The following is a 26,235-nucleotide window of genomic DNA, read 5'->3' as shown; positions in this document are numbered from 1 at the left end:
AGGAAAAGATAAACGTGCCAATTACATCAGAATCTACCAATTCATCCTAACAGGTGCAAGAACCAAATTTGACATTCAATATGTTCCCTATATTAGGGCCAGAAAGGGGCCCCAGACTTGATCAAAAATATCTCCTCGCCCCATTATTCTGTATGTAACACGTTCAAATGTAGCCATTTTTCCATCCGTTTTTTCATCATTCTTTCACTTAAAAAATATCACAGCTTCTGTGTTGAATTTGTATTTGCAATGCTGGAAATCAAGGCATCTAAATGTTAAGAAAAAAAACTGCATCGATGGTGCAAAGAATCAAGGTATCTTGATCTCTGTTATGTAACCTTTGAAACCTGGAGCAACATCACTTTTCCCATGCTACTTTCAGATGCCTCCCACAAGTGTTTGAAACCTGGTGGATTTTGGATTATTGCAGAAAATAAAGTCTGTAGTCAACAAATGTTTATGATACTTGCAATTTTTTTTCTCAGCAAGATAGTCTTCACAAGTGGACACCACTTTTATGGTTTTTAAACCTAAATGCAATCACCAGAATTGAAATGTTAATAATAGGCTGTAACAGAAACACACTACAGTCACGTGACTTATCGTCTCCACTACAAAGAGGCTGTAAAGCTTTGTTCAGTGCAGCGCGGTGTGATGACGTTCTGTAGTCTCATTTAGCCATTTTCCAGTCTTTGTGTTAAATTACGCTAACAGTTTAAAAATAACTTACTTTTTATATCTTGTCTACACTAGCCATTTCCAGTCTTTGTGCTAAGCTAAGCTAAGCTAGCAGAATGCTAACAAATGATATCAATCATCAAATGTAGGCGAACTCTCGACATGAAAGCGAGTAAGCATATTTCTCTAAATGTCTACAGTTCCTTTAAATACCAATACGAAATTATTGCAGAAACATCCTGTCTGGCTTTTCTTTCTTATATACATAAATGTGCACACACAACCACACAAGCATGCACGTGCCCACACACAAACACACAAAACTTCTCCCGCGTCTCTCATGCTGTTCCTACTCATCCCCATGAGAATGGTAAATAGTCATCTGTAACTTCCCCTCCAACATATTCATTAATCCCTTCTATCCTGTGGGGCTGGATGATGATTACAGGGAAGCCAACTGAAGCCGCCCAAATAAACACCCCTCAGGCAGCAACAAAGGCCTGTCCACCTCACCCTAAACACAGCTTCCCCAGCTAGATCAGGTTTCAATCAAGCCCACGCACAACATGCAAACAATAGGAAGTAACAGAATCTCGAATGCTGAGAAAGCTAACTGAGGCTGAAACCAATTTAGTTTCCCATTTTTGCAGCTGAGACGTTAGCAACTGCTACAAAATTACAGGCAAGCTGATCTGGAGCGTTAACTGTAAATGTAACAGCAAATCAAAAATGGAGTTCTTACCCTAATGACTGATGTAATGTATAATATATAGAGAGCTGTATAATACAGTATGAAACTAAATGTACGTTAAAGTACAGTGCTACACTTTTGGTTTCTGTTTGTTCTTAACATACACAACTTAGTATGTGGAAGTGTGGGGAAATACATATAAAACAAACACACATCCAGTATTCATTCTTCAAAAAAGAGCCATAAGACTTGTAAACAAAACCCCTTACAGAGTACTGATACTACACTGTGAAAGTACTCTGTTATTAGTAAAAGTCCTGCATTGAAATCCTACTTAAGAAAAAGTAGTATAATTAGGAAAAAAGTGCTTTAAGTGTTAGAAGTAAAAGTACCCAATGCAGAGAAATTTAAAAAATGTTTTTTTTTATTAGAAAAAAAAACCAACACAAACAAAGAAAACACTAAAGAAATAGAAGAAAAACACTGCAAAATCTAATTTTAGGGTGTTCTCTGTATATTATTTTGAATGATTTTGAAGTTTTGGGGGTGTTTTTTTATATTATGAAATAATTCATTACAGCTTTCTTTTTTTAATTTTTAATTTTTCTGACCTAGGTGCTTTTAGTTTTAATACTTAGGTACTTTTTGGCTGTTAAACTTACTTACTTCTACTTAAGTAACATTTTCAATGCAGGACCCTTACTTGTAACAGAGTATCTTCACTGTGTGTGTGGTATTAGTACTTCTACTTACGTAAAGAAACTAAATGCTTCTTCCACTTCTGATGCTCAGACAAATTCTAACCATTTACAGAACTTAAACAATCCCAGAGATGTGTTTCTCTCAAGGGCTTTGCAGCCATAATGACCTTCCATCTGAACCAACATCCTTGTGCATGGTCACAAGACCGGCTCTTTAAGCTTGACACACTTACTCATCTAGTTATCCACATCCATCTGTCTTCTGAGACATTCTTGAAACAAAATCTTGGAAAGGAAAATCCCCTCATGCTACTTAAATAACATCAAAGATTCCTCAGCCAGTATTCCGAGGACATTAAGCAATATAGTCAATGTTTGCATCTTGAGTTCCTCACCGACCATATGCAAATACGCAGTCAGAAAGAGACACATTAAGAGCTAGTACACAGGACACAGTCAGACATGCCTGAAGGCCCTTACACTTCCTTCCCCTTCTGGCCGCTACACCTTTTCTACTCGCCACCCTACAATTAGCGTGCCTAAAAGTTGCAGGCTTCCGAGGCCGGGTCCACACTAATCATAGGTATGCATTGTTGTGTTCAGCTGCCAGGCCTTTAAAAATCAGCACCTCTTGTTTAAGCCACACCTCTTGGCCCGTGACTCCACTGTCCGAGGGCTCTCTACAGGTGTGCGCTTTTAAGAATGGAAACAAGTCAGAAAAGTCAGAAAAGTGGAGGTCCACAGACAGACAAAAGTTACACTAACCTGAATGTGTTGACAAAAAGGAGGGAGGTAATACAAATATAAGGCAGAGGATCCTGAGATAAGGTTATTTACAAAGAGCTGTCATCAGCCATCTCCGCTCTTTCTCTCTAGATGCCCTGAGGTCTCTGCAGATTGTATGGCGACAACTAAACAGACTGAATTTCCTTTCCATAGCTGCTGTACAAAGAGAGGCCTTCACTTCTCCTCTCTTGTGACCAGGCGCTGTCTGTGCTGTGAGCAGCTGGTGATCACATCACCTGTGTTTTAAGGTCGTCATCTGATTCAAGTCATCATGGTGCAGCCATGGAGAGATGTTTATGGGGATGTTTTTTTTATGCCACAAGCTTGCTTTTGTCCTTCAGCACAATCCTCATGCCACTGCCAAAGCCATGGAGGCAACATCTTGGGGGACCAGATTTGCCCCTAAAATTCTATTATTATCATTTATCTAAACAAAGTTACGAAATGCTTCACAAACTGCATAAAAATAAAACAAACAAATATACCTTTACAAAAAATAAAACAATGTTAATAGCATGCAAAGAGGCAAAACAGAGCCAAAGGACATAAAACACCAAAGTTACATATTACAAATGTACAAATTAAAAATGAAGAATGTACAGAATTAATGAAACCTACATCTGTCTTCATATAGCCCAAATTACATGTACAGCGCAACATAAATGAATTTTTCTCAGACTTCACATAGGCCACCTGACAGACATAATGATGTTATCTGAAACCCATGGGTTTGTCGTCTCCAGTTTTGAAGCCTCAAGTTTAGCATTTGAGCTGTTACAATTCACCCTCCCGTATTGCTGTCATGAATTGTGAAATTATGGAAAGAGACCAAAACTGTTTTTTTTTATCAGGCTATAACATGTTTTTTTTCTGCTGGGGATCTATGGAGATTTACTCTGTTTTGGAGCAGGTCGCAGGTGGCCGTTCAAGGAACTGCAGTTTTGGCACATTTGAATTGCCTTCATTTTTCAGCACCACAGACTGTTGCTTGCTCTACTCAAACTTGGGAATCATGTCAATATTACAAACTCATTCAAAGTAGGCTTTGGTGTTAACTCACATTTAAAGTCAGAAAAGCCCTAGAGTTCATGTGTACTAACAAGTCATTTTCAATAAAAAGCTGAATAAGTTTGTAAAATGAGTGCCAAGTAATTACTGAAAATTAAGAAACATGACCAAACAGAAATCACATTAAACCATAATGCAGATCTTCTCAGCCGTCTTCCTGACAGTCAAGCCAGGTTTTATTTGTGTTGGACACTGCTGCTGAATGAGGTTTGTGTTGAGCTAAACACATCCTTTATGCTGCGGTCGCTTGTTGGCAATACAGGAATGTTAGCTTGTTTACTGTCTTAAGGAGAATTATGATGACCCTGATTGCACTTAGCAAGGAAAGTCAAGGGATGCCTCTGTTAGCTAAACATCCTGTTGACTTGTTTAATAAGTACAGCACAGTGCGTTGTGTTCAGTGTGTGAAAAACACAGGAAACGCACACCAGGGCCATCCACATTTGTGAGATGAGAAAGAAGGCTGACTTCCTGAACTCTGAATACTCTGAAGGATACAGGCATGCAAGTGGGAAAAATTCATGGTCATTGCTTTTTCTGCTCTATTTGAAACAAGGGAGACTTTATTTGAAGTTGTGAGCTTGGTCGTGACAATGGTAACCCGATTCACAAAAAGAAGAAGTGAAGACAAGAGGCCAGGTTTAATAAAATGCGCACAGAGATGGGCTTCTTTGATTTGACTACCCAATTTGAGACTTTTTAGAATGCATGTAACACATAAAATTCATATCAAGCTGACATCTGGTGAGAAAATAATCCCAAGAGCAGTAGTGGAATACTGTTTCTATACTTATATAGAAATACCACTTATACTACACTGTGAAAATACTCTGTTACAAGTAAGAGTCCTGCATCGAAAATGTTACTTAAGTAAAAGTTAGCAAGTATAATCAGGAAAAAATACGTAAAGTATTAAAAGTAAAAGTACCCAATTCAAAGAAATCAAAAACAAACAAAAGAGAAAATTATTCATAGAAAACGCCTAAAAAGGAAACACTCAAAAAACTCAAAATTATAAAAAAGTAGATTTTTTTTTAATAAAAATTATTTCTTTAATATTTAAAAAAATATATTTTAAAAAAACACCCCAAAAACTCAAAATTCTAAAAAAAAAAATTTTAGAAACACACCAAAACCCAAATTATAAATACATTTTTTAAAAAAAAACAAAACACTAAAAAATGTTTTTGAAAAAAATATTGAAAAAAACCCAAAACCTCAAAATGATTGATAAAAAAAGAAAATGACTTTTATGTTTATCAAAATAGTTGCCTATTAATTTTCTGACAGCTAATTGATTAATCAACTACTCATTTCACCTGTACTTGTACAAAACTGTTTGGTAAATTAATTGATAACAAAACATATATTATAAACCTTTATGTTTTTATGTGAAAATCTTAATTTCTAAAGCAACTACAGCTGTCAGATGAATGTAGTAAAGTAAAAAGTACAATATTTCCCCCCTGAAATGTTATGGAGTAAATGTATAAAGTGGCATGAAAAGAAAATATTCCAATAAAGTACAACTTGCTCATATTTGTACTTAAGTACAATACTTGAGTAAATGTACTTAATTGCATTCCAACAGTGCCCAAGAGACAATAACCTTTGCTCTCAGGCAGTCACCAGGATAGCAGTACACAGCGATCTCAGACAGGAAATCTAATCAAATACCAAAGGAAGTGCACAATATGTGTCATTGCTGCACGTGTGGGGGTCAAAGCATGCATAGGCTATCTATATACAGTGACACAGAGGGATGTTTTATACGGCTGCAACATAAGGCTTTGGCACAAGCTGTATGAAAGCCAGAGAAATACAAAGAAACTTCTCACACAACATGCTGTCACTATGACAACCAGGCAGAATCATTTAGCCTGATCTCTTGCCATTCCACACAGCACAGAAATCCAATAGCATTTAAGTCTTACGCAACCAGGCCACTGATTCGCTCTGCAAGGCTTTTTAACACATTTGCAAATAAGATTCATAGGTGCATACATGGATTTTTTTTTTTTCTGGTTGAGGGTGTTTTATTTTGGTGAGTGCACCAGCTGCTTGGAGAGAGTTTGGGTTGCAAGTTGGGGTAGTTTTAACTTTTCTGAATCAAAAACCTCTGCTGTGGTTTAATAGTGATAAAAGTTTATATCCAGGGGTGTCATAGTGCGGGGAAAGTGGGACTGATAACCCAGGACCCTAGCAGGCCAACCCGAAAGCTAACTGATCATTGCAGAAAATAAGCTCAAACATTTATGATACATATATTTTTTTGTTCAGCAAGATAATCTTCACAAATGAACACCACTTTTAGAATTTTTGAAGCCTTCATGCAATCGCCAGAAGATGAAAGCTGTTGCGAGGCTATAACATATGGACACATTACCACTGCTACGAGGCTGTAAAGCCGTGTTCGGTGTGGTTCAGAATGATGACTTTCTGTCGTCTCATTTAGCCTCTTGTTAACAACCGTCTTTTTTAAGACACATAAAAGCTTAAAAGTTTGCGAGAGGGGTATTTACTGATGTATTTTATGTCGTAAAACAAAATGTGGAAATTTCTTAAGCTAGTGTTAGCCACAGAAGGTTTTTGACCAAAAACTCATTCAAAAAGTACCTCTCATGGTTGCGTATGCATGCTGTTTTTTAGACACAGGTACACCCACTAAAAATAGGTTATAGACTGCTTTTCCTTTGCCAGTAGAGCAGAGCTGTGTACACAACTTTAGTGAAGATGAGCGTGCCATTATGTGTGGGTGGGTTGTTTTGGTGTGTCCCTGCAATGGCAAGAGCGGACCTGAGGACAGGTAAACAGTAGAAAGCAGCATGGACAGAGGTCTGTGAGAAATGTTTCTCTTATTTATTCAGTCTCTCTTTCAAACTCAATGCAGACCAATTTGGATCGATGTTTTAATGCTGCTTAAGAGGAGACGGTCAGTATTTAGTAGCAGCGCGTCATTGCATCTCGCCAGTTAAGGAGCTGAAATTAGCATGTTCACTCGGGTATGTTTCCATCAATTCCAATTGGAGCTTAAAGCGATGAATACCCGTGTCTATTGCAGAGTCATTTAACCTGGGTGTGAATGCTGATTGTCCACATTCCCATTGAATTAAAAAGCCAGATGTTAGTGGGTTTTTTGTGCAGTAGAAATGACCCTGCCCACAGAGACTACTTGAGCATAGGACCCAGAATATGGTGATACACCCCTGTTGATATCATGCCTCATTTTTTATTTACCATTATAGGCTATTGCATTACAGAAACTAAACCATACTGTAATTTCAAACTACCTCTCAATAAGATAATGTACTAATATACTAAGAAAATATACTAATTTGTGACATGCATTTCTCTCACTTCACCTTTTGTCTTGATGCTCTGTGTGTATGGATTATATCTAAATAATAATTTCAAAAATGCCATTGTTTATTGTCTACTGTGGACATGTGTGTAACAGTTATGGCTAATTCATGAGTATTGTGGCTGATACGGACTCACAGCATCATATTTCATATTTTTCAAAAATACTAAAAATTTCTGAAATGGGACAGGGTTGGCACACAATAGCATTAATCACAATTTTATTGCACCTGGTAGCCTAAAAACACTGGTTTTACTGTAGAAAAATGTCCTATTTTACCTGAATGCATTAAGTAAGCACTCAAAACCCTTTCTCATAAAAAGTTAACTGTATTGTGAGAATATTTTAATTAAAACTCAAACAATTACTATAATGCAACATCCTAAAACAATTTTTGTTGTTATACCCTTATTATTTTAGCGGCATAACTCTTAACATGAGAAAATCAACATGCCACATGGCTCTCCTTGGAGGTTCTGGGACCAGTGGATTTTTAAATATTTGATCTGCCTATACCTCTTATCTCAGAACAATGAAAATCAGGTAAAGTACATTTGTAATAACAACGCAATAACATGTTTGAGGACTGGCTGCTAATATTTGAACAATAAATGTAAATGAACTGTAAAATCTTATTTGTCCCATTTTACCTGATGTCTCAGATAACCCGACTTCACCCTATCTGAATAATAATTTCAAAAAACGACATGTGATTAAAATAAATACTGACTTTGCTTTAATGCTGAAGGGGTATAATGTAAATCCACGTGCTACTGCAGTCGCTGCTGTGTGCATTTAAAGCAATTTCACAGTATGATTTTTTAAAAATGGTTCGGGGGCGGTCTAAACAGCTTTTAATGAAAGAAAACGGGAGAAATTGTTAATGGCTGAGTCTGTGTGTGTGTGTGTGTGTGTGTCAGCCCAAGTCCTTCCTCCAGATTATTTTCTACTTTGCGTGCTATCACACAGACGCTTCCCCCTTGTATCAATGCGTGATTGAAGGGAAACTTCTTTTGGGAAGTGCGGGGACTACTTTAGGTGAACTTTAGAAATAAACACTCCCACTTTGCTACACATGGATATAAGAGGACGCGTTTGAGCACTATATGCGATGCTGTTTCGCTAGATATAATAAATCGTGTGCTGGGTGAGCGTATTTTATCGCAAGAGTGTTATGTTTTTACTACGTCGCGGAAGGATCTAATTTTCTCAAGCGAGGGTCGACACATCCGCCCAGTTTTCCGATGTTTCATTCCCCCCGAGTTGAAAATGGAGTTCGATTAAAGCAGATGTCCACCAACTTCTCAAGGAAATCTCAAGTCTCGAGGCTTTTACTTCACGCGTCAGTGTTAATATTGAACCCAACTGAGACCCTTTTTTGGCGTTGGATGCCTTTACTGCAAATTACTCGGACACGTTGACGGAGCAACGCTCCACAGCGCTTTTTCAAGTGTTGTCCTGGACCTGAAGTTGGCGAATGGATGCTCGACAGCCAGCCATAAATAACCTGCCTACAGCCTGCAACAATTTCTTCATTTTTTGAGGATCTATTTTTCTTTGCGAAACTGGGGATCTGTGTTTGTTGAGCAGGATGATGCCAATGACCCATTTGTTGTGGTCGGATTTTACTTCCAGGGAGGATAAAATGAATCAACGGTTGTCATTCCTCCTCGCGATTTAACGTTAGGGGCTCCAGGCGGCGAAGCTAACGTTAAGCTAGCTCCACTTGGGTTTTCACAGGGACGCTTAGTTATAGGCATGCCCCTTTGTACATCGTTTACTTACTATCCGAAATAGGGGGTGATTTCTACATGTGAAGGAAAATGGTGATATTTGTGGTATTTTATCCCGCCGTCACTGCGTCGTCGATGCTATTGCTAGGATTTGGATCCCCGTGAGGAAAAAAATGAGTGAAGATTCAACAAATCCAAACAACGAGTGAGTACTGTCTATTTCTCCGTTTACATACACAACACACAGCTGCGAATATTACATATCTTTATGTATTATCACACGCTTGACTCGACCCAATGACATTTGTAGCCGAGCGACGCTGGTATTTCATCACCCCACTTTACTAATAATCATAATACGAAGCTTTTTGTTTTGGTAGTTTTGTAGGCTAAATGGTACACTATGGATATGATTTTAAAAAGAATCGTGTTTAACAAAGGCCATAGTCAGAAATGCACCTCATTCTTAATAATTGTATAATTCAATATATATGCTGTGGGGATTCATATTAGGCCACATTATAGAAAGCTATATTAATGGCTGCCTGCACATAATTTATTTAACAGGGAAATTATATGTCCAGGATGTTTATTATTGCGTTATAGATTGGCACTTGTAAGACCGGCAGTTGGATATATGTGACCACAGCAATAATCGCGTCTAAAGATGATTTTATATCCATGTCTTACCAGTACATCATGATCAGAGAGCGTTATTTTAACAGTCTAGATCTGTATTGTCCGCCATGATTTCGAAACATAATCATCGATTAAAATCGTGCACATCACGTTATGTATTGTAGTCCAGCCTTTCTTTAATGAAAACCCATTCGAGTCGATTGCGGCAATGTCAAAAAGCTGAAGATGCCATTTTTTTTTCTCAATCACACTCATTTACATATCACAATCTCCATTCATAAAAACGCTTTAAAAAGGCGTTACATTCACACCCAGATCGCCACAACGCATGGAGATCAGTTGCGATCCGTGTGCGAGGTGTTTTTGTACACGTCGCGCCCATTTCAAGTCGCATTTCGGTATTGTTTTAATGGGCTGATCCCTTGTGTGCGCTTGTTGACAGTCAGTGAGAAATATCTGCTCCGGGAGGTGCTGCGGTCACATGATCCCCTCCATTCATAAAGTACCTGCCTGCCCATTCACAGCACTGTACACTGTTTCGCATTGCACCGACGATCACACAATGATCACATTTCCTGCCTTTACCGTACAATGCATAACATATAAACACCACTGCTCCTCTATTGACCGTGTGTTTTACATGCGTGCTTTATTTAAAAGACGTTTCTGCAGAATCTCCGAGGATTTTCTTTCATAATGTATTTGTCACACAGGAAGTCATATGCCCCTTTTCAGCCATTTACAGTCACGGTTTATGGTCGAAACACACCCGTGTTTTTCCGCCAGTCCATCTATCTGGCCTAAATGAGGTTGATTGATTTAATGCGTGGAGGCTTTGTCCTTGAACTACACTTCTGTGCTTTATGTAACATATGTCATGGAGGGTTTTTTTTTTCTCACATCAAGCCAGATAGATCACAATGACACCACTCACCATTATCTTGCTATGTATTGTTTTAGGGACATTTATCTAAGATGATTATTGCAATTAGTCATGATTAAGCTTGAATTATGTAATAACCTAGCATGTTTGATGCTAGTGGGAGGGCTGAAAACTCTGATGCCAGCAGTCATCTGAATACGTTTTCTCATCCTGTTAACATACAGCTGGAGATATCCATTTAAATAAGTCCTTCCTGATTTTGCTGGGACTCCTTGCTATAATCATGGAGGCCTCAAAGCCCCAGTTTGGGAGCTAAAAGCCATATAAAATACAAATCAACAGTGGCTCAAGCTCCAATATATGCTGGGTTTGTTCTACACTGCGTGATGACAGCAGCTAAGATGGCGAAGTGATCCAAACATTGTTGCTATGATTCTACCACCTTTCTTGTATGATTCATAGTATTGGAGTGAACAGAATACAAAGCGTTGCCTGAGCTATTTATTTTTTGCCGAAGAGACTGCCATTAATATGGTCTTCACAAAACTCACAAAAAAATCTGATATTTTGTGTGTCTTGTTAATTTTCTTTTGCATTATTGATAATAATCAAAATCATAGAGTTGTGCATTTCTTTTTTTACATTGTGACATTGTGCTCTCTACCATTGATAAGATAAATTTAGACCTTTGATGAGTCACTGGCTAAATCCTAAAAAAAATGCTTTTACTTAAACAGATGCAAATTGTTTTTATAAACCCATGAACTTTATACTTCAGTGTATAAACGAAAATGTGTTAGTTCTCCTGTTGCTTACATTGCGAACATTTCATTTGAAAATATCCACAAAATGTGTGAACATATAGTCCTGAGGTGGTTTTATCTGTATGATGGGGTGGTAAGCCGAGGTGGTGTTCTCACACACACACGCATGCACGCACGCACGCACACACTCACAACACACCCTTTACTGAGAACATGTTACTTGGCCTTGGTGCAGCTATGTTTGCAAGGCCAAAATGACAAGAAAGCACACAAAGCATCGTCAGATTTTGGTTCGCGTCTGCTCTGGAGGGTGGGTGTCGGTGTGATGTAAGGCTAATGTGAATTTTTGCAGACAAGGACTATGGTCATGCTGGGAGAAGTGGGGGATTTATGAAAGTATGTGTAAGCAGCCTCTCTGCTGAATGTCACGCTTATCTAAAATATTTATCTCAAGCAAGGCAGTCTGTTGAGGTGCACTGTGCTCACCTTCTATCTCTGCTATGCTAAAACTTCATATTTTGGATTTCTTAGCTGGTTTCAAAACATGAAGTAGTTAGAAAACAAGATGCTCATCTGTCCTCATCAGTCCCTATTAGAGAATTTAAAAAAATAAATTGTGTGAAAATTTTAGTTTAAACACTGAAATCCGAGCACAAAGAAGATTTTGCCTACGATGAAGTTAGGAGGTCTGCGAGTTCTGTTTTGTTAACATGTTTAAAAAAGTACTATTGACTAGTTTGCAGTCAGCAGAATACAGATATATAGCACTGTAAACTAGCTTTACTGAAGTTGCTAGCACTTAGAAAGATTAATGTTATTAAACTTGTCATTTTTAAGTTGCAGCAACTTCACAAAATTAACATATTACTAAATTCTGAGTAAGGTTAACAATTACATTGAAAGCAAACATACATTTCGACTTATTGATACATTGATTAACATTTTATAGACAATGGGTTTCCTAGATTTTTAAAAAGTAAAATCAACTTTTCAGATTTTACAGTGTATGGGCCGACAGACTTGCTAAAACGAATCAAATGATTCCCTCATCCGCTTTTATCAGTGAAGGTCAGCCGCCTCTATATTCCTCTGAGGGTGTATAGGGTACGGCCTCATTGTTTTAGATTCCTGCAGCTCTGTGGTATTGTCTGTTGCCAGTCAGGTGATTCCTCTCTCTGTGTCCTCTTCCTATCTGAGTGATTGATTTGACAGCTCAGCGTTTTATCTGCCAATGTGGGTGTCTTGATCTTATCACCTGAGGGCGGCTTTGCACTCCCATTCCTGTTGCCGAGCTTTCCAAACGCATTCCTCCCTAAACAACCCCCATCATGTCCTGAAACGACAAAGGGAGACAGCTACTTCAGCTGTTAGGGCCAGTGCTTTATGGCCTGGGTAATTGCCTATATCCTGTGGCCCTTATGTTAAGCTAAATAATTTCCTGGACCTTTTTTTATAGGTGGTATTATTTGGGGTTATTGCCAGTTGTTGGATATGACCTCAGTGAACACTTAGCTTTGCTAGCTGGCTTAGTCCTAACTGTAGACACATTTTACCTTTGACAAAGTCTGCTGAGCTGAACATATCTTTGGTTTTGCTTCTGTATTCTTTTGGGGAAGTGTTGCTTGTGACTACGGTGGTTTACAGAGACGAATGAAATGTGTTATTTGACTAATATACATAAGGCCACTTTTACTTTGCTAGGCATGTTCTCCCATTTTATTAGATTTAGCTGTACACATGAAAGCGTCTTTACATTAAATCTCTCTGTTTAACCCTATTTACTGAAGGTGAAAAGTTGCACAACCCTAAAAGTTATTTTGCGTATGATTATTTGTGTCCCAGTGTCCTGTGTGTTCTATTAGAAGCTGTCAAATTGTTTGTGTGATTAATGACAATGATCCTCTGTATAACCAGAGGGCTTGGACTGTCTGTAACTGAGACAAGCCAACACACTGAACAGGCCTTGTATAGTGGTGGACTGTTCCATTCCCATGGCCAGATTTAGGCCCGGATTCTGTGTATTTTAAACCCGAGCCACTTCCCTCTTATAATTTTCATTTCCTCCTCAAGTATTTTAGGAGCAAGCATAAACTTGCATAAATGTCAGCAGTGTATTTAGAGCATATTTCAAACTAAATTTCTTGTTTTAAAGACAAAGACCTGGTGTGGACATATGCTGTATGCGAAGGGTAAAAAACTCATTGATGGAATTTAACAAAGTACATATACTCAAGTATTGTACTTGACAAGTGAAGATTTTCTCATAAAAACTTAACAATAGTTTAAAAAATCTGATGTTTTGTCATCATTTAAACCAAACAGTTTAAGTACAGGTTAACTAAGTAGTAGTAGTTTAATCAATTTGTTAATTGTCAAAAATAAAAGAACTGGAAACTATTTTGATAAATATTCAAGGATTTTGGGGGTGTTTTTCTACACTTCTAAAATAATATTGAGTTTGTTTGTTTCTTTGTTTTTTTTAATTTATAGTTTTTAATTCCTTGGTTGTTTTCTCATTTTTAAAAAATAATTTTCTTTTTTGTGTGTTTTTTGATAACTTTGAGGTGTTTGTATGTTTTTGTCTTGTATTATTTATTTTAATAATTATGAGTTATTTTTTTTTTTTTCATATTTAGGGTTTGGGGGGACTTTTTTTTTTTCAAAATTCTCTAAAAATAATTTTCAGGGTTTTTCTTTTCAGTTTCTCTGCATTTGGGTACTTTTAATGCTTTAAGCACTTAAAATGTTACTACTTAAGTAACATTTTCAATGCAGAACTCTTACTTCTAACATATTATTTTCACAGTATGGTGTCAGTACTCTGCTTAAGTAAAGAAACTGAATACTTCTGCTACTTAAAAAAAACTCCATCACAACATCCTGATAGCAGAGCTTGCCTTTATTTCTTTGTCAAGGAGGGCCTCTGATGTTCACAGACCATATCTCGATGCCTCTAAGAAGTGCTTTTAGCACTAAGTGTCTGAATTGTGGATATTGTTTTCAGTTGTGCTGCATGCGGGAGCATGAAGGCTGGGCCTTGTTGTGAGCTCTTTGCTGCAGCTGGGCTGAGATGGTTCTTTCCTGCGAGGCCACAGACATAAAAGGGCACAGATGTAAATCCTAAACCTTGTGTCTTTGATTGAGTTTCCAAGCACTTTGAAAACAGGAAGGGGTTTCTGTGTGTGCGCGCCTGTGCACACACACACACACACACTTGTGTGTTTATTTCTGTGGGAACATTTGGCATGTGCATGTGTTTCTGGGAGAGATAGGCCTGGATCCTAGATGAGTGAATTTAAGCACTTCTAGCTTTATGTTATCAAATAAATCAATTATTGAGTCAAGTCTTCAAATGGGTTAAAATTGGAAGCCTGTTAGAACATATATTTTTATCTGCTCAGTAACTTTTGATCAGATTTTGTCCTGTCTGGTGGCTATATTTAGAATTGGAACAGACTTTTATTGCTTGGTTTAAGTGTTTCTTGATTCCTCCAAATCTCAGAGGCGGACATTACATAGAAAAGCTGATTGAAAACTAATCTAATTAGGGCTGGGTGATATGGAGAAAATCAAATCGAGTGATATTTTTGATCAAATCTCTAGTGATACTGGGACGATATTTTAGGGTTGGCCATTGGTAGTGCTTTCACAAGAAATTTACACTATGAAACTTTTGACAAATGATCATCAGTAGTGTGGATATAATGACTAAGTGAAGACAAATAATAGAACAGCCAGAAGCCAGCCAGACATCACTTTATTGTAATGCACCTTTAAACCCAGGAAATGAGAAACACTAAAATCCAAGAAGACATCTAGTCTTGTTTCAGTAGTGGAAATCACCAGAGGCCCCATGATACTATATTATCACTTAAGTCACTATACAGTATTATTGTTTACACTTGTTGCAATATGCTGAGTACACATATATTACAATTCGTTATCCCTTTTAACAGCAAATTATGCCCCTAAAGTAAGACTTTTTATTTTTATTTAATAAGATAAAGTTATTGGTCTCTTTATCTCACTGTAGTCATTTTGATGCATTAATTATATCTATCGGACTGAAAAGAAAGTTGTAATAATTTGTATTTTAATATTTTGAAGTTATTTAATCAAAAAATGATACATGGTGTTTGAGTATCGCTAAAATATTGCCACGCAAAAATATTACAATATTGTATTGATATTTTTCCCTCTAATCATTATATTATTGATATATTTTTCCCAGCCCTTTATGTAATTGATTTCCAGAGTGAACTAATAGGTTGGTTTCTGATGTGATGATAATGTTATGTTATCCGCAACAACAGGGCACACTGCGATGGTTTACAACTTGTCATAGCAGTTTCTCTGTACATCCATGGGCCATGATCATGGTTCGGTGGTTTATCCTTCCTAAGTTGCGCCTGATGGCTTTTCCCACAGCTAGACGGCTGCCACGTTCCCTCAGCTTCCCCCTCGGTTTCAGAGTAACTATGACGAGTAGGGTCCCTGGGGACTACTCTCACATCAAAGAAGACCAGAGACGCAGCAGTCGAAATTTGTGGTTCCTCTTTTTTTTCTTTTTGGTAATGGCAAGCGCAAGGTTTTAATTTTCCAAATGCTTGCGGTTCAAATTAAGATCATCTCAATATGTGGCTTTGATTGATGTTTGAGAATAGTTTTTTGGCATTTGATACACATATGGGATCCTTGTGATTTATAGTGCCACGGTGCAGCGGCACCTAGAACATTGTTGTTGGGGTTGCAGGCCCAATCCAGTAATAGAGGGGTTGGTTAGAAAATCAATGTTCGAAACGCTGTGCGAGTGAGCAGTTTTGACATTCATTTGCTGTTTTCGGTCTCTCTTTGGTTTGGGCTGCAGGCTAATTTGACCCACTAACTGCTGTCTGTGACGGATGCCACCAGAAGCGACTGTGATCAGTTCATTTGCCGTCATCTTATTTCTGTGAAAGGATGGTGGTAAATTTGAAGTGGAGCTTCACTGTGTGGTGCAGCCGCAGAGTAGGCTTGTTCTGTTTTTTGTTTTTTTTTTTCCTGAGTCAGTTGGTAGCTAAGCTGAATGTTCTTGTGAGGGAGATGACTCACCAGCAGCCTGAGGTGTTGAGAGAGGAGATAGGGCAAATTTCTCTTTCACTTCTCTTTCTATAGCCAATGTATTAGTTTTCACTGCAGCTAATGTAGCTGGCTTGTGATGCTGGTCGCCTGTTAGTGGCATTGTCCCAATATTAGCTCTGTTTTCACTAAAGAAGTATTTACCGGTATAAAGAAGGCCCTCACATAAAACTAGGCCATCTCTGCAATGGAAAGACACAATTACTTTTGACATTGATGCTACATGACCGTAGAAAACAGAGGAAAAAGTGTGTTTTTGCTACCAGAAAGCAGCGCACCTGATGGTACGTTTGAATCAACGGTGGCTAGCCCGATCTTGTATTACTGATAAACGGTAAGCTAAAACATGTTTTTGAAAACATTTGAGGTGAGAGATTTAACTCCGTAACAGAATCTTGGTTTATATTTGATTAGCACTGCTTGGTTTTACTGTTTGATCTCGTTTTTTTTTTCAGAGAAGCAGAGGCGCCCACTTCCTGTTCACAAACTTTTGCCGTTATGGTGAAACAGGGCATTAGAATATATTTCTGTGTTTGTAATGTTTTAGATGAGAGACGGGCAGTGTAGTAACATAATCTTGATTTGTCTTCTATCAGCACTGCTTTGTTTTACTGTATATAGGATTTCGGTCCGAGTTTAAGACACAGAGGGGGCGGGTGTGTCTCTTGATCTGCTGTATGCTCACGGAGTCTGTGTTGGGTGGCAGCAGGGTTGGCGGGCTGTTCGAAAATGCAGAAGTACAGCCTGTAGTTTGAGCAACAGTTCGAGAACCAGTGAAACTCCTCCAAAAATGTAATTTACGTCATTTGGGGTTACGCCAGGGTTTGAGGAGGAATATCTAGGCACTGGTTAGATGGAGGAAAGTAGGTTCACCTAGACATACTAACCACATTGTTTTGATGCAAAGCTGGTTGAATATTGCAGAAATATCTCTTTAATGGCTAACAGACAGTCCCTTCAAACAGCGTCTTGTTCTGGCCTTATGTCATAATTTGCATTGCATCCATGTTGGGTCATGTTGGTGTTTGTTTTGAGTATGTTCGTGCCCTTGAGTTTGCCACTGGTTATTTAGGGGATTTGAACCGTGGCTAATTGGCCGGCTAGTTTGCACCGTTCAGATTAGATGCACTGCTGGAATCGACGGTCGAGTCCCAGATTGCATGTTATTTATTTCTTCAATGAGGCGTGATCGCAGTGAAGGAAACTGCACCACTTCATTCTCTCACAACTTTAGCTCCAAGCTGCGACTCTAGATTTTTGTTTGTGGTGGATTACACTTTATAAATTCTTGGCTGCATTCAATTATATATTTTTTCCTGGGGCGGAAGAAGTATTCAGCTAATTTACTGATGCAGAAGTGCTAATACCACACTGTAAAAATACTTTGTACTTAGTTTAAGTCCTACACTGTATAATCAGTATAATCAGGAAAAAGTACTTGAAGCATCAAAAGTACCCAATGCAAAATTTTTTTTTTTTAATTCTAAAAAGAAAAAGATTAAAAAAAAAAAAAATCCAAAACCTCTAAATTATAAAAAAAGAAATTTAAAAAACAATGTCAAAACTATTTAAAAGAAAACAACATCATATTTTAGAAACTCTTCTTAGGTTTATAATTTTTTTTAAGTAACTGAAGCTGTCAGATAAATGTAGTGAAGTAAAAGGTACAGGAGTGAAAGTGGAGTAAAAGTATGGTTGATGACATGGTATGATGGTACAGTTACATCAAATTTTTACTATAGTAAAATACTTGAGTAAATGTACTTAGTTACATCTTCAAGCTTTAGACTCCTTCAGATTTTTCAGCAGTTTAATACAGCGAGACTTCTTGCATTTCAGGTAAGGCTAACGCTGTTAAGGAAATATAAAAGTTGCATATTTTCTCAAAGATATCAGCTGTTGAAGATAGCTACACATCTGAGAAAGAATAGATAACAAGTCAAAACGTAGAGTAGCTTTTCACGCCATCCTGCATTCCCCCCTCTACTTTCCTAGTGATTGCTTTCCTTTCTGAGGATAATCTATAGGATCGGATTGGGATAAGTAGCTTGTGTTTATTTTCCCAATGATATTTTAATGATTTTCCGCCCTACAAAGTCTTATAAGCCAAAGTGGTCTAGTGGAGCTTGACCAAGCTTGACAGCCTTCCTCCGGTTTTGATACAGGGGAGAGATGGGGAGGAAAAGGGGCGATGGAAAAAAAAAAAGAGGTGGTGGTGTTGGTGGGGGCTTTTCTCCCCTTTTCTGATGCTAATGAAAGAAGGAATGGTTTTCCAGCTTTTAGCTTGCAGAGTGTGTCTCCCCTGCAGCATGCTCCGCTGCCTGGACATTGTGGGAGGACAAAACTCCAGGCCCGGGATCCAATAACGTGAAATTTCAGCAGAGAAGCAGCCATTGTGTTGAGAGGCAGCCGGGGAGGGGTTGGGTAGAAGGGGGGAGACGGAGCGGAGGAAAGGGAGGGTGACTTGGCGAGCACCCAGGACTCAGGCCACATCCTTTCTCTCTTTCTCTTTCTCTCTGTCTCTCTCTCTCTCTCTCTCTCTCTCCCCTCCTGCTCTCCTCTTCCTTCTCCTCCTTCCCTTCTTCTCCCCCTCCTGTCTTTCTTTCAATACCCCCTCCCCACATACCCCTCCCCTCCGGGGTGGGAAGCCCAAGGCTGAGACAGGAGCAAAGCATGATGGCATGCTGGAGCCCAGTGAGCTATGGGCCGGAGCAGCAGACAAACGGCCACTTTGTCAACTTAGGAAATGGTTGTCCCAGGATCCCCCTTCTCCACCACACACTGGAGCAGCCGGCCTCGAGGCCCAGGCCTGCCTGGTCTGCACGTGCTCCCTCATCACGCCTTCTCTTCTCTTCTTACAATTCATTTTAAGTGGAAGCTGAAGTCTAATTTAAGTCGTGGTGGGATTTTTTGCCCTTTGCTCCTACTTACATGTGATTGTATAAAGTAAAACATACTGCATATATCCAGGGTTCCCACCCTCATGAAAATCTGCTAAAGTCATGGAGTGTCACAATCACATTTTCCAGGCCTGGAAAAGTCATGGGAATAGGAATCATTGGAAGTTATTATTATTGGAAAAAATATGGAAATGTGTTAAAATTAAATTATATTCATGCAACATAACACTGAATTTGTTTTCTGTAGCCTATGATGCAACATAACTTTAATATGTGTCGACGTGTGACAACATATTAGTTGTTTTTGTTTATTTGTTTATCATGTACATTTCTTCATTTCCTCTCCGCATTGCATCACTCCCTTCATGTTTGCCCACTATGCATGTCAAATCATTTTTTAAGCACTTTTGGCTTTGGGGGAGGGACATACAACTTTAAATGGCTGTGTAGTATTTATTTTGGCTGATTTTTTTTAAGAAAACATGCCTTCCAAACTTGCGCATCTGCGGATTTGTGTTGTTGTGATGTTTTCTTCCCTTCCTCTTCTTCTTCTTTTTTTTTGTAGAGATTTTTTTCTTAATTTATTAAAAGAAAAGAGGTTTGGAACGCATGTTTTCTTTAAGAAGTTTGGGTGATTTTTAAAAACTTTTATTTTTATTTTTTCCTTTGACAATTTTGGCGATTTTTATAGAAAACATTGTTTGTTTTCTGTCATTTTTGAAAAGCATGATTTTTCTAAAATGACAATGATAATTTATTTAAAAACATGAATTATTGTAGGATTTTGAAATTTCTGGCAGTTTGAACACAATCATGTGGGATGCTAAAATTATGTGTGTATAGAGCTTGAATCTTATATGTTTGAAAAACATTGGCCAAGTGGGGCAAGAAAAAAAATATTGGGTCCTTGAAAAGTCATGGAAGAGTTTGAAGTTCTATCCATGACAGTGTGAGGGAACCTTGGATATCATATTGTAAAGATGTGGTAAAAGCAGATGCACATCCTTTTTGTGAATAGAAAGGCCACATTTATATGTGGGTGCATGCTGTTGACTGTCACCTTGGTCTCCACCCTGTTCCCATCCACAGCCGCCACCTCCTCCTCCTCCTCCTCCTCCTCCTCCTCCTCCTCCTCCTCCTCTCTCCACAGTCCTCTGTTACACTCTCACCCCTCCCTCTGTTTTTCTCTCCTGCTTTTGGTCGGAAATGAAGTCAGTCATCCAGCAGAATAACTTGGAATAATTTGGAATGGGGGGCTCCTTTCTCTCTGTTGCTCCCCCCCCACCTCCTCTCTCCCCTGCTCGCAGGCCCAGGCCAGCTGATCTGCTTCCGCTTTCAATTGTGTGTCCAGTCGACTGTGTGCTCCCAGCGAGGGGCGTGGAGGCCAGCCTTTGTCTCCACCATCCCACTCTGAACTGTGTGTGTGTGTGTGTGTGTGTGTGTGTTGCACTCAAATATCTTTTTGAACCACTTACTGTTTTTACCATAAGAAAGGAAATATTTTTTTTGTCATGAGGGGTAAAAAGAGGAAGGAATACATGCCCTGTTTTTTTAAAGAGATGGGTGGTGTACACTTGTTTGTTGTTGGTTGAGTTGTTGCTCTGCAGATCTGCAGATCTATTTTTAATTACTGACCATTTGCCAAACTTGAGCAAATTGGTTTGATTTCTTCCAAAAAGATGGGGTAATGAGCCACTTCACAAGGCATGGCCCCAAAATTAGCCAGAAATGAGTAAAAAATTACCTGAAAAAAGCAAAAAAAAACCCCAAAAAACCATACAAATAAAATAAGATATATATGTATACATTTATTCTGTGACATACTTTTAAATATATAATAATAGTAATTATTATTTTTTATGAACATTTTTATAATAATTTTCCCTCCCCCCTTTCTTAAATTGAATTTTCAGGTCATTTTCTTGTCACTTTTAACTAATTTCTCGCAATTTGTTGCCAGGTTCGTAAGGGATAGAAATCAAACCAGTTTTCTCTGGTTGCTCAAAGGGTTAAGTAGCTTACAAAAGTTGTCTGAACACAGCACAAGAAAACCAATGTTGATCCAGGTTTCAAAGGGTTAAGCTAGATGCAAAAATGCACATGTACACAGTCCACTTAACTTCCTCTCTGGGCCCGGCCCCCCTCCCTGTGAGTGTCATGGTTGCTGGCATGTGTGTGATGGTAGGTCTGAAGGGTCAGGCCCTGGTCATTGTGCCCTGGTCATGGCTGAGCGACACCACCGCCTGCCTTCTGTTCACCCCAGGGACCCCTGCCTGACTGACAGCCCCTCCTGCACCCATCACCCGCATCCTTTATTGGGGGCCATAGAGGGGTGTAACAGCGGCAGTATTTCCCCGTTTTACTGCCTGTTATACTGCTCAAAAATGCATATTTGCTGCTGTAACAGGGTTTCTCGTGTAAGCTTAAGCACTTCTTCTGTGGCGCAGTCATGAGGTGTAACCAAAAAGGGTGTTGCTGGAAGGTTGCAAGGGGGAAGTAAGTTGTAGTGGTTGTGTTTTTCTGTCAGTCTCCCACGACTAGTTAGTGTTTAAGCTCAAGGGTGGTACGTGAGAGAACAAACAGACAATTGTACATTTAGGTTAAGAGATTCATAATTTTGTTTAATTGGTAAATTATGTTTTGTATCTGTTTCCAGCCCCACTATCCGTTACTATTTGCTCATACTTATTTGATTGGCAGAATAGTTGCTCATTTTTGGATCAATTCATTCATAAAGTGGCAGAAAAATCATAATACAATATTTGAAAATGTCCGTTGATTATTCGGATTATAATAACAAGTGAAAGAATTATATTGTTGTCCACCTCTGTTTACACCGTGACTGATGAGGCCTCCTGACAGAGACAGACCGGCGAGGCCTTGGACAGGCAGTAGTGTGAACAGTTCTACAAAATTTAATATTATTGAAGGATTTGATAGCCATTCAGTCTGTCCAAAGGGTTGCTTGGATGTATTTATTTGTGAGGATGTAATGAAATGAATTTAAGTCAAATACTCACTCTCTTTTACCTCTGTTTTTGGTCTCTACCAACCACAGAGGAAAATATCTGGCTCTTCAGTTGATAATGCTCCACTGTTTTCACCAGGTAACCACTAACTGTATCTGTCTGTAGTTTGGTGCTGAGCTGGTAGTGCGCCGTGGGTTTATTAGAGCTTTTTTTGCTTAAAAGGACGTTATGAGAGCAGTAGGAGTGAACAGAAACAGCAAAGTTACAGGCAGAACAAGTATACCCACTATAAAGGTCAGTACAGCCTAGGGTAGCTGCAGATTTGGGTGATAAGTCTTTGTGGGCCATAACTACCAGTGAGCTTTTTCACATTGTCATGACATACATTGATTTTTTTATTATTGATTATAAATGCTTAAAGGACAGTTACATTGCTTTAACTTAGCTGCTTGGGAGAGGGGGTAGCAGGGTATGTTGCAGTGATGTTCAATATATTGTTAGAAATATATGCATTCATATATATTGCTGAAATTGTCTTTAGTTAAGAAAAGCTGATTCTTTTTGTGTCTGAACACACCAGAATGGGCCAGAATGAAGTGTGGGGATTTTCTGTTTTGTCGGCTAGTTTTTTTTTCTTTCTTTTTTTGAAGATACCAGTATTTATCACGCTCATCAACCCTTTGAGGAAGCTTTGGTCAACTATTACCAGGAGCCAGGATATCAAAGCTTCTACATAAAGGAAAAAGTAGCTTCAGATTTAATGCTCACTGGCTCTTGGATTAATTACTAACCAGTTACCTGGGCACTGAGGTTTGCCAAGGGTGTGGAAGGCAGGAGGGCAAAGGTTGGCCAAGATTTAGAGAAGAGAGGCAGTATGAGGGAGGATGCAGCTGTACTTCCTCTAGAGCTACAGTGTTGTCAGTTAGTAACATTTCTCTCTCTTAATCATTGTTTCATACTCATCATCTGAGAGAAAATTCTTGAGAAAACATTTCAGATGCTGTGATGTCATCGTCATTGGTTAACCCAGACGTTGGCCAGAGAGCAATGTGTCTCAGGAAGACATCCGGCAGTCACATTCTTTACTCTCTTTGCCCGTTTCTTTCTGTCAGCTCTCAGATCTTCCCCCGGTCTTTAATATGTTACCAGGAGTTTCTGCAAAATGCTGCCCTCAGCACACCCTGACCTTTGTCATTTCCGGTGGCCCAATGCAGTCTGCGTTATCTAATCAGGAAAACATCTGACTCCAAGTGGAGAGACAGAGGGGCAAAGGAGGTGGGGAGGAGTAAGAAAAATGGATTGAAGGACAAATAGATGAAGAAATATGATGTATGATTAATAGTCCATATCAAAGTATGGCTGTATACTGATATGCAGGGACCAATATAGTGAAACATTACCTTCTGATATTGTGGTACAAGTCCTATCTTTATGACACATTTTTGTAATTATATTATTATACAGTATGGCAGTTCTGCCTTTTCTCCAGTTTGTGGCTTTTTGACATTTAAATGGTGATGCATGCACTGATGTTGCTGTATGTCTTTAAAAAACTCAAATTCATGTTAGTTGTCTATAAACCTCTGAAACTTAAAGCATAATCTTAATAACCTGCCTAATGTTTAATTCCTGCTTTGTAAAAAACATATATTTTGGCTTTAAATTAGCATGTTTTTCTTCAGTTACATACATATTGCCATGCATGATAGATAACTGTCTTACACAGTGCTCCAGGGATGATGTTTTTTTATAAGCCAACCCGGAAGCTAAGGTCGTCCTGTTTCCCTTGTCAAAAGCCTATGAGATTTTTCCACTAGATTTTCGTCACAAAGATAATCGTCACAAATGAACAACATTTTACAGAAAATGCAACAGCCAGAGTTGAAAAGCTATTGCTAGGCTAAAAAAAACTACACTATGGTAGCGTCGCCACCACTGCGGGACAGTAAAGCCGTGCTTGGCACGGCGCAATGACGTAGTCTCTTTTAGCTGTTTATCTTTTTTAAGACACATAAAAGCTTTCAAGTTTGCAAGTCGGATATTTACTTACGTTGACTCTGACTACAGACTCTGCAGCAAAATCTGGAGACCAAAACGTCCTCCGAAACACACCGCACAGCCCATTGACTAGCAACCCCCCACCCCCCACCCCCCAAAAAATCCCAATGCTACACTACACCCATAACCCGCCAAGCCACGCGTCTCAGCAGGATGAGGGGTCTCTGAAAACAGAGACAACCAACCCCCCCACCCCCCACCCCCCCAAACACCCCACTGCACCACGTGACGCAAGATCGGTCAGCTGAGGGGTCTCTGAAAAAAACCCATGGACTTTGAGACGAGGGAACCGGAGGTGCTGAAATGCTAACAGATTTCCGAGTTTAAGGACATATTACTGGGGTTCTCTTTTATGCTAAAACCCTTCGTGACATGAGAAAAATGAGTGAGACAAGTAACTGCAGTATTATGGGAGAGAAAGGAAAGTGGTTGATGTGAGCTGCAGTCTGTCATGTGCTGTCTAGTTTGAAACCACCTGCTTTAGGGGAAAGGTTGGGAATCAGCAGCAGCAGACCCTGAACTTGGCCACATGGTCAGTCACCCTCTGGCCAGGGTTAAACATACACCGACAGCTTCAGACTTTAGAAATCTTAGCCAGTGGTCTGTTATATTATGCACTAGAACCAAAATTAGCATTTGATCCAAAGTTGAATCTTTGACTTTGCTCCTTCATATTCTGTTTTTAGTTTAGTTGCAGATTGTGACACCACCCAGATTTCCATGTAGTTTCATTTTATTAATTTATTTTATTTATTTAATCTCAGTATGAGAGTAGTTTTAGTGTGTTGTGGCATGTGGTCAACTCTTCAAACATCCACACTGTTGGACAAATGGGATGCAGACATCTTAGACCCATCTTATCTGTCTGCATTGTGTGCTCTTCACTGCACGTTCAGAAACCATTTTGCGGATGCTGCATGTACTGCAGTATAGACTTGGGCGGTATCTATTTTTTCATACCTTCCTGGATATTCATGGCATACGGTATGACGGTATGATGTTCTGCAGGCTATCATGCCATTTTCAGTCCACTCAATTCACATGATATGTCAACAAAAGGTAATATTCTTACACGCATTTTCCTTATAAAACAGAGTAAGACAACCATAGACCTGAATTCATGTTTCTCTCTTACTTAAGCGTAGATGAACCTATTTTTTTTAGGTTCCCATGTTACCAGGTTAGAGCAGCCACACTGCCAGCTTGAGCAGCGCTGCTCAGCTGTGGCACATCCAGAGAAATGGAGTCTCACCAATTTTTTTGGCATGACGCGCACAGTTTTCAGCAAAAACAGAGTGAAAGGGATCTTCCGATAATTACATTGACTCTTTACCACCTTTTACGACAGTTTCAATGTCTTCACCTGTAACAGACATGAGGAAATACAAATATATGTTTTACTCAACCTTTCCATTTTCTGATCCAAAATAAAAGCTCTTTGACAATGTTTCCGTCAACAGAATCCCTTTCAGTTGTTGACACACGGCATTTTACTGTAAAACATTTGCAGAACCATGTTGTTGACAAAGCAGTAGCTTTCACGGATTCATGAATGAATGGAGTATGTGCTTTTAATTGTGTAAATACAGTAACAGTAGGCAGCTCTCCAGCAGCGCAACAACAAATGCTGCCAATGTGAACACACACTGCTCATGCATCCAGTGTCGACCGGGCGTAACCTCTAGGGCACGTGATGCGCACAGCATGCAAAACATCCTCAATACAGCCTCTCCAGTATGAAGTTGATAGAAAGATTAGGGTCTTTATTTTTGATGGTATTTAAAATCACACCTTCAGGAACCATATACCATAATAACCCACCGTGATACCATCCATGCCTACTGTAGTACTACTTGTTTATGCTGTGGTTCAACTGAATTATGTGG

General features: G+C 39.0%; 1 protein-coding gene across 1 annotated transcript in view; it reads left to right on the top strand.

Moving 5' to 3' along the window:
* The first annotated feature begins 8,349 nt into the window (after positions 1 to 8,349).
* Positions 8,350 to 26,235, top strand: part of spred1 (sprouty related EVH1 domain containing 1) — a 44,944-nt gene continuing 27,058 nt past the window's right edge. The window contains exon 1 of the mRNA XM_042500667.1: positions 8,350 to 9,223. Coding sequence (XP_042356601.1) covers positions 9,192 to 9,223 — 32 coding nt within the window. The 5' untranslated portion in view covers positions 8,350 to 9,191. The remainder of the gene's footprint in view (positions 9,224 to 26,235) is intronic.

The sequence above is a fragment of the Plectropomus leopardus genome, chromosome 14 (assembly GCF_008729295.1).
Source record: "Plectropomus leopardus isolate mb chromosome 14, YSFRI_Pleo_2.0, whole genome shotgun sequence".
NCBI lineage: Eukaryota > Metazoa > Chordata > Actinopteri > Perciformes > Serranidae > Plectropomus > Plectropomus leopardus.
This window is presented reverse-complemented; position numbering and strand designations above follow the sequence as displayed.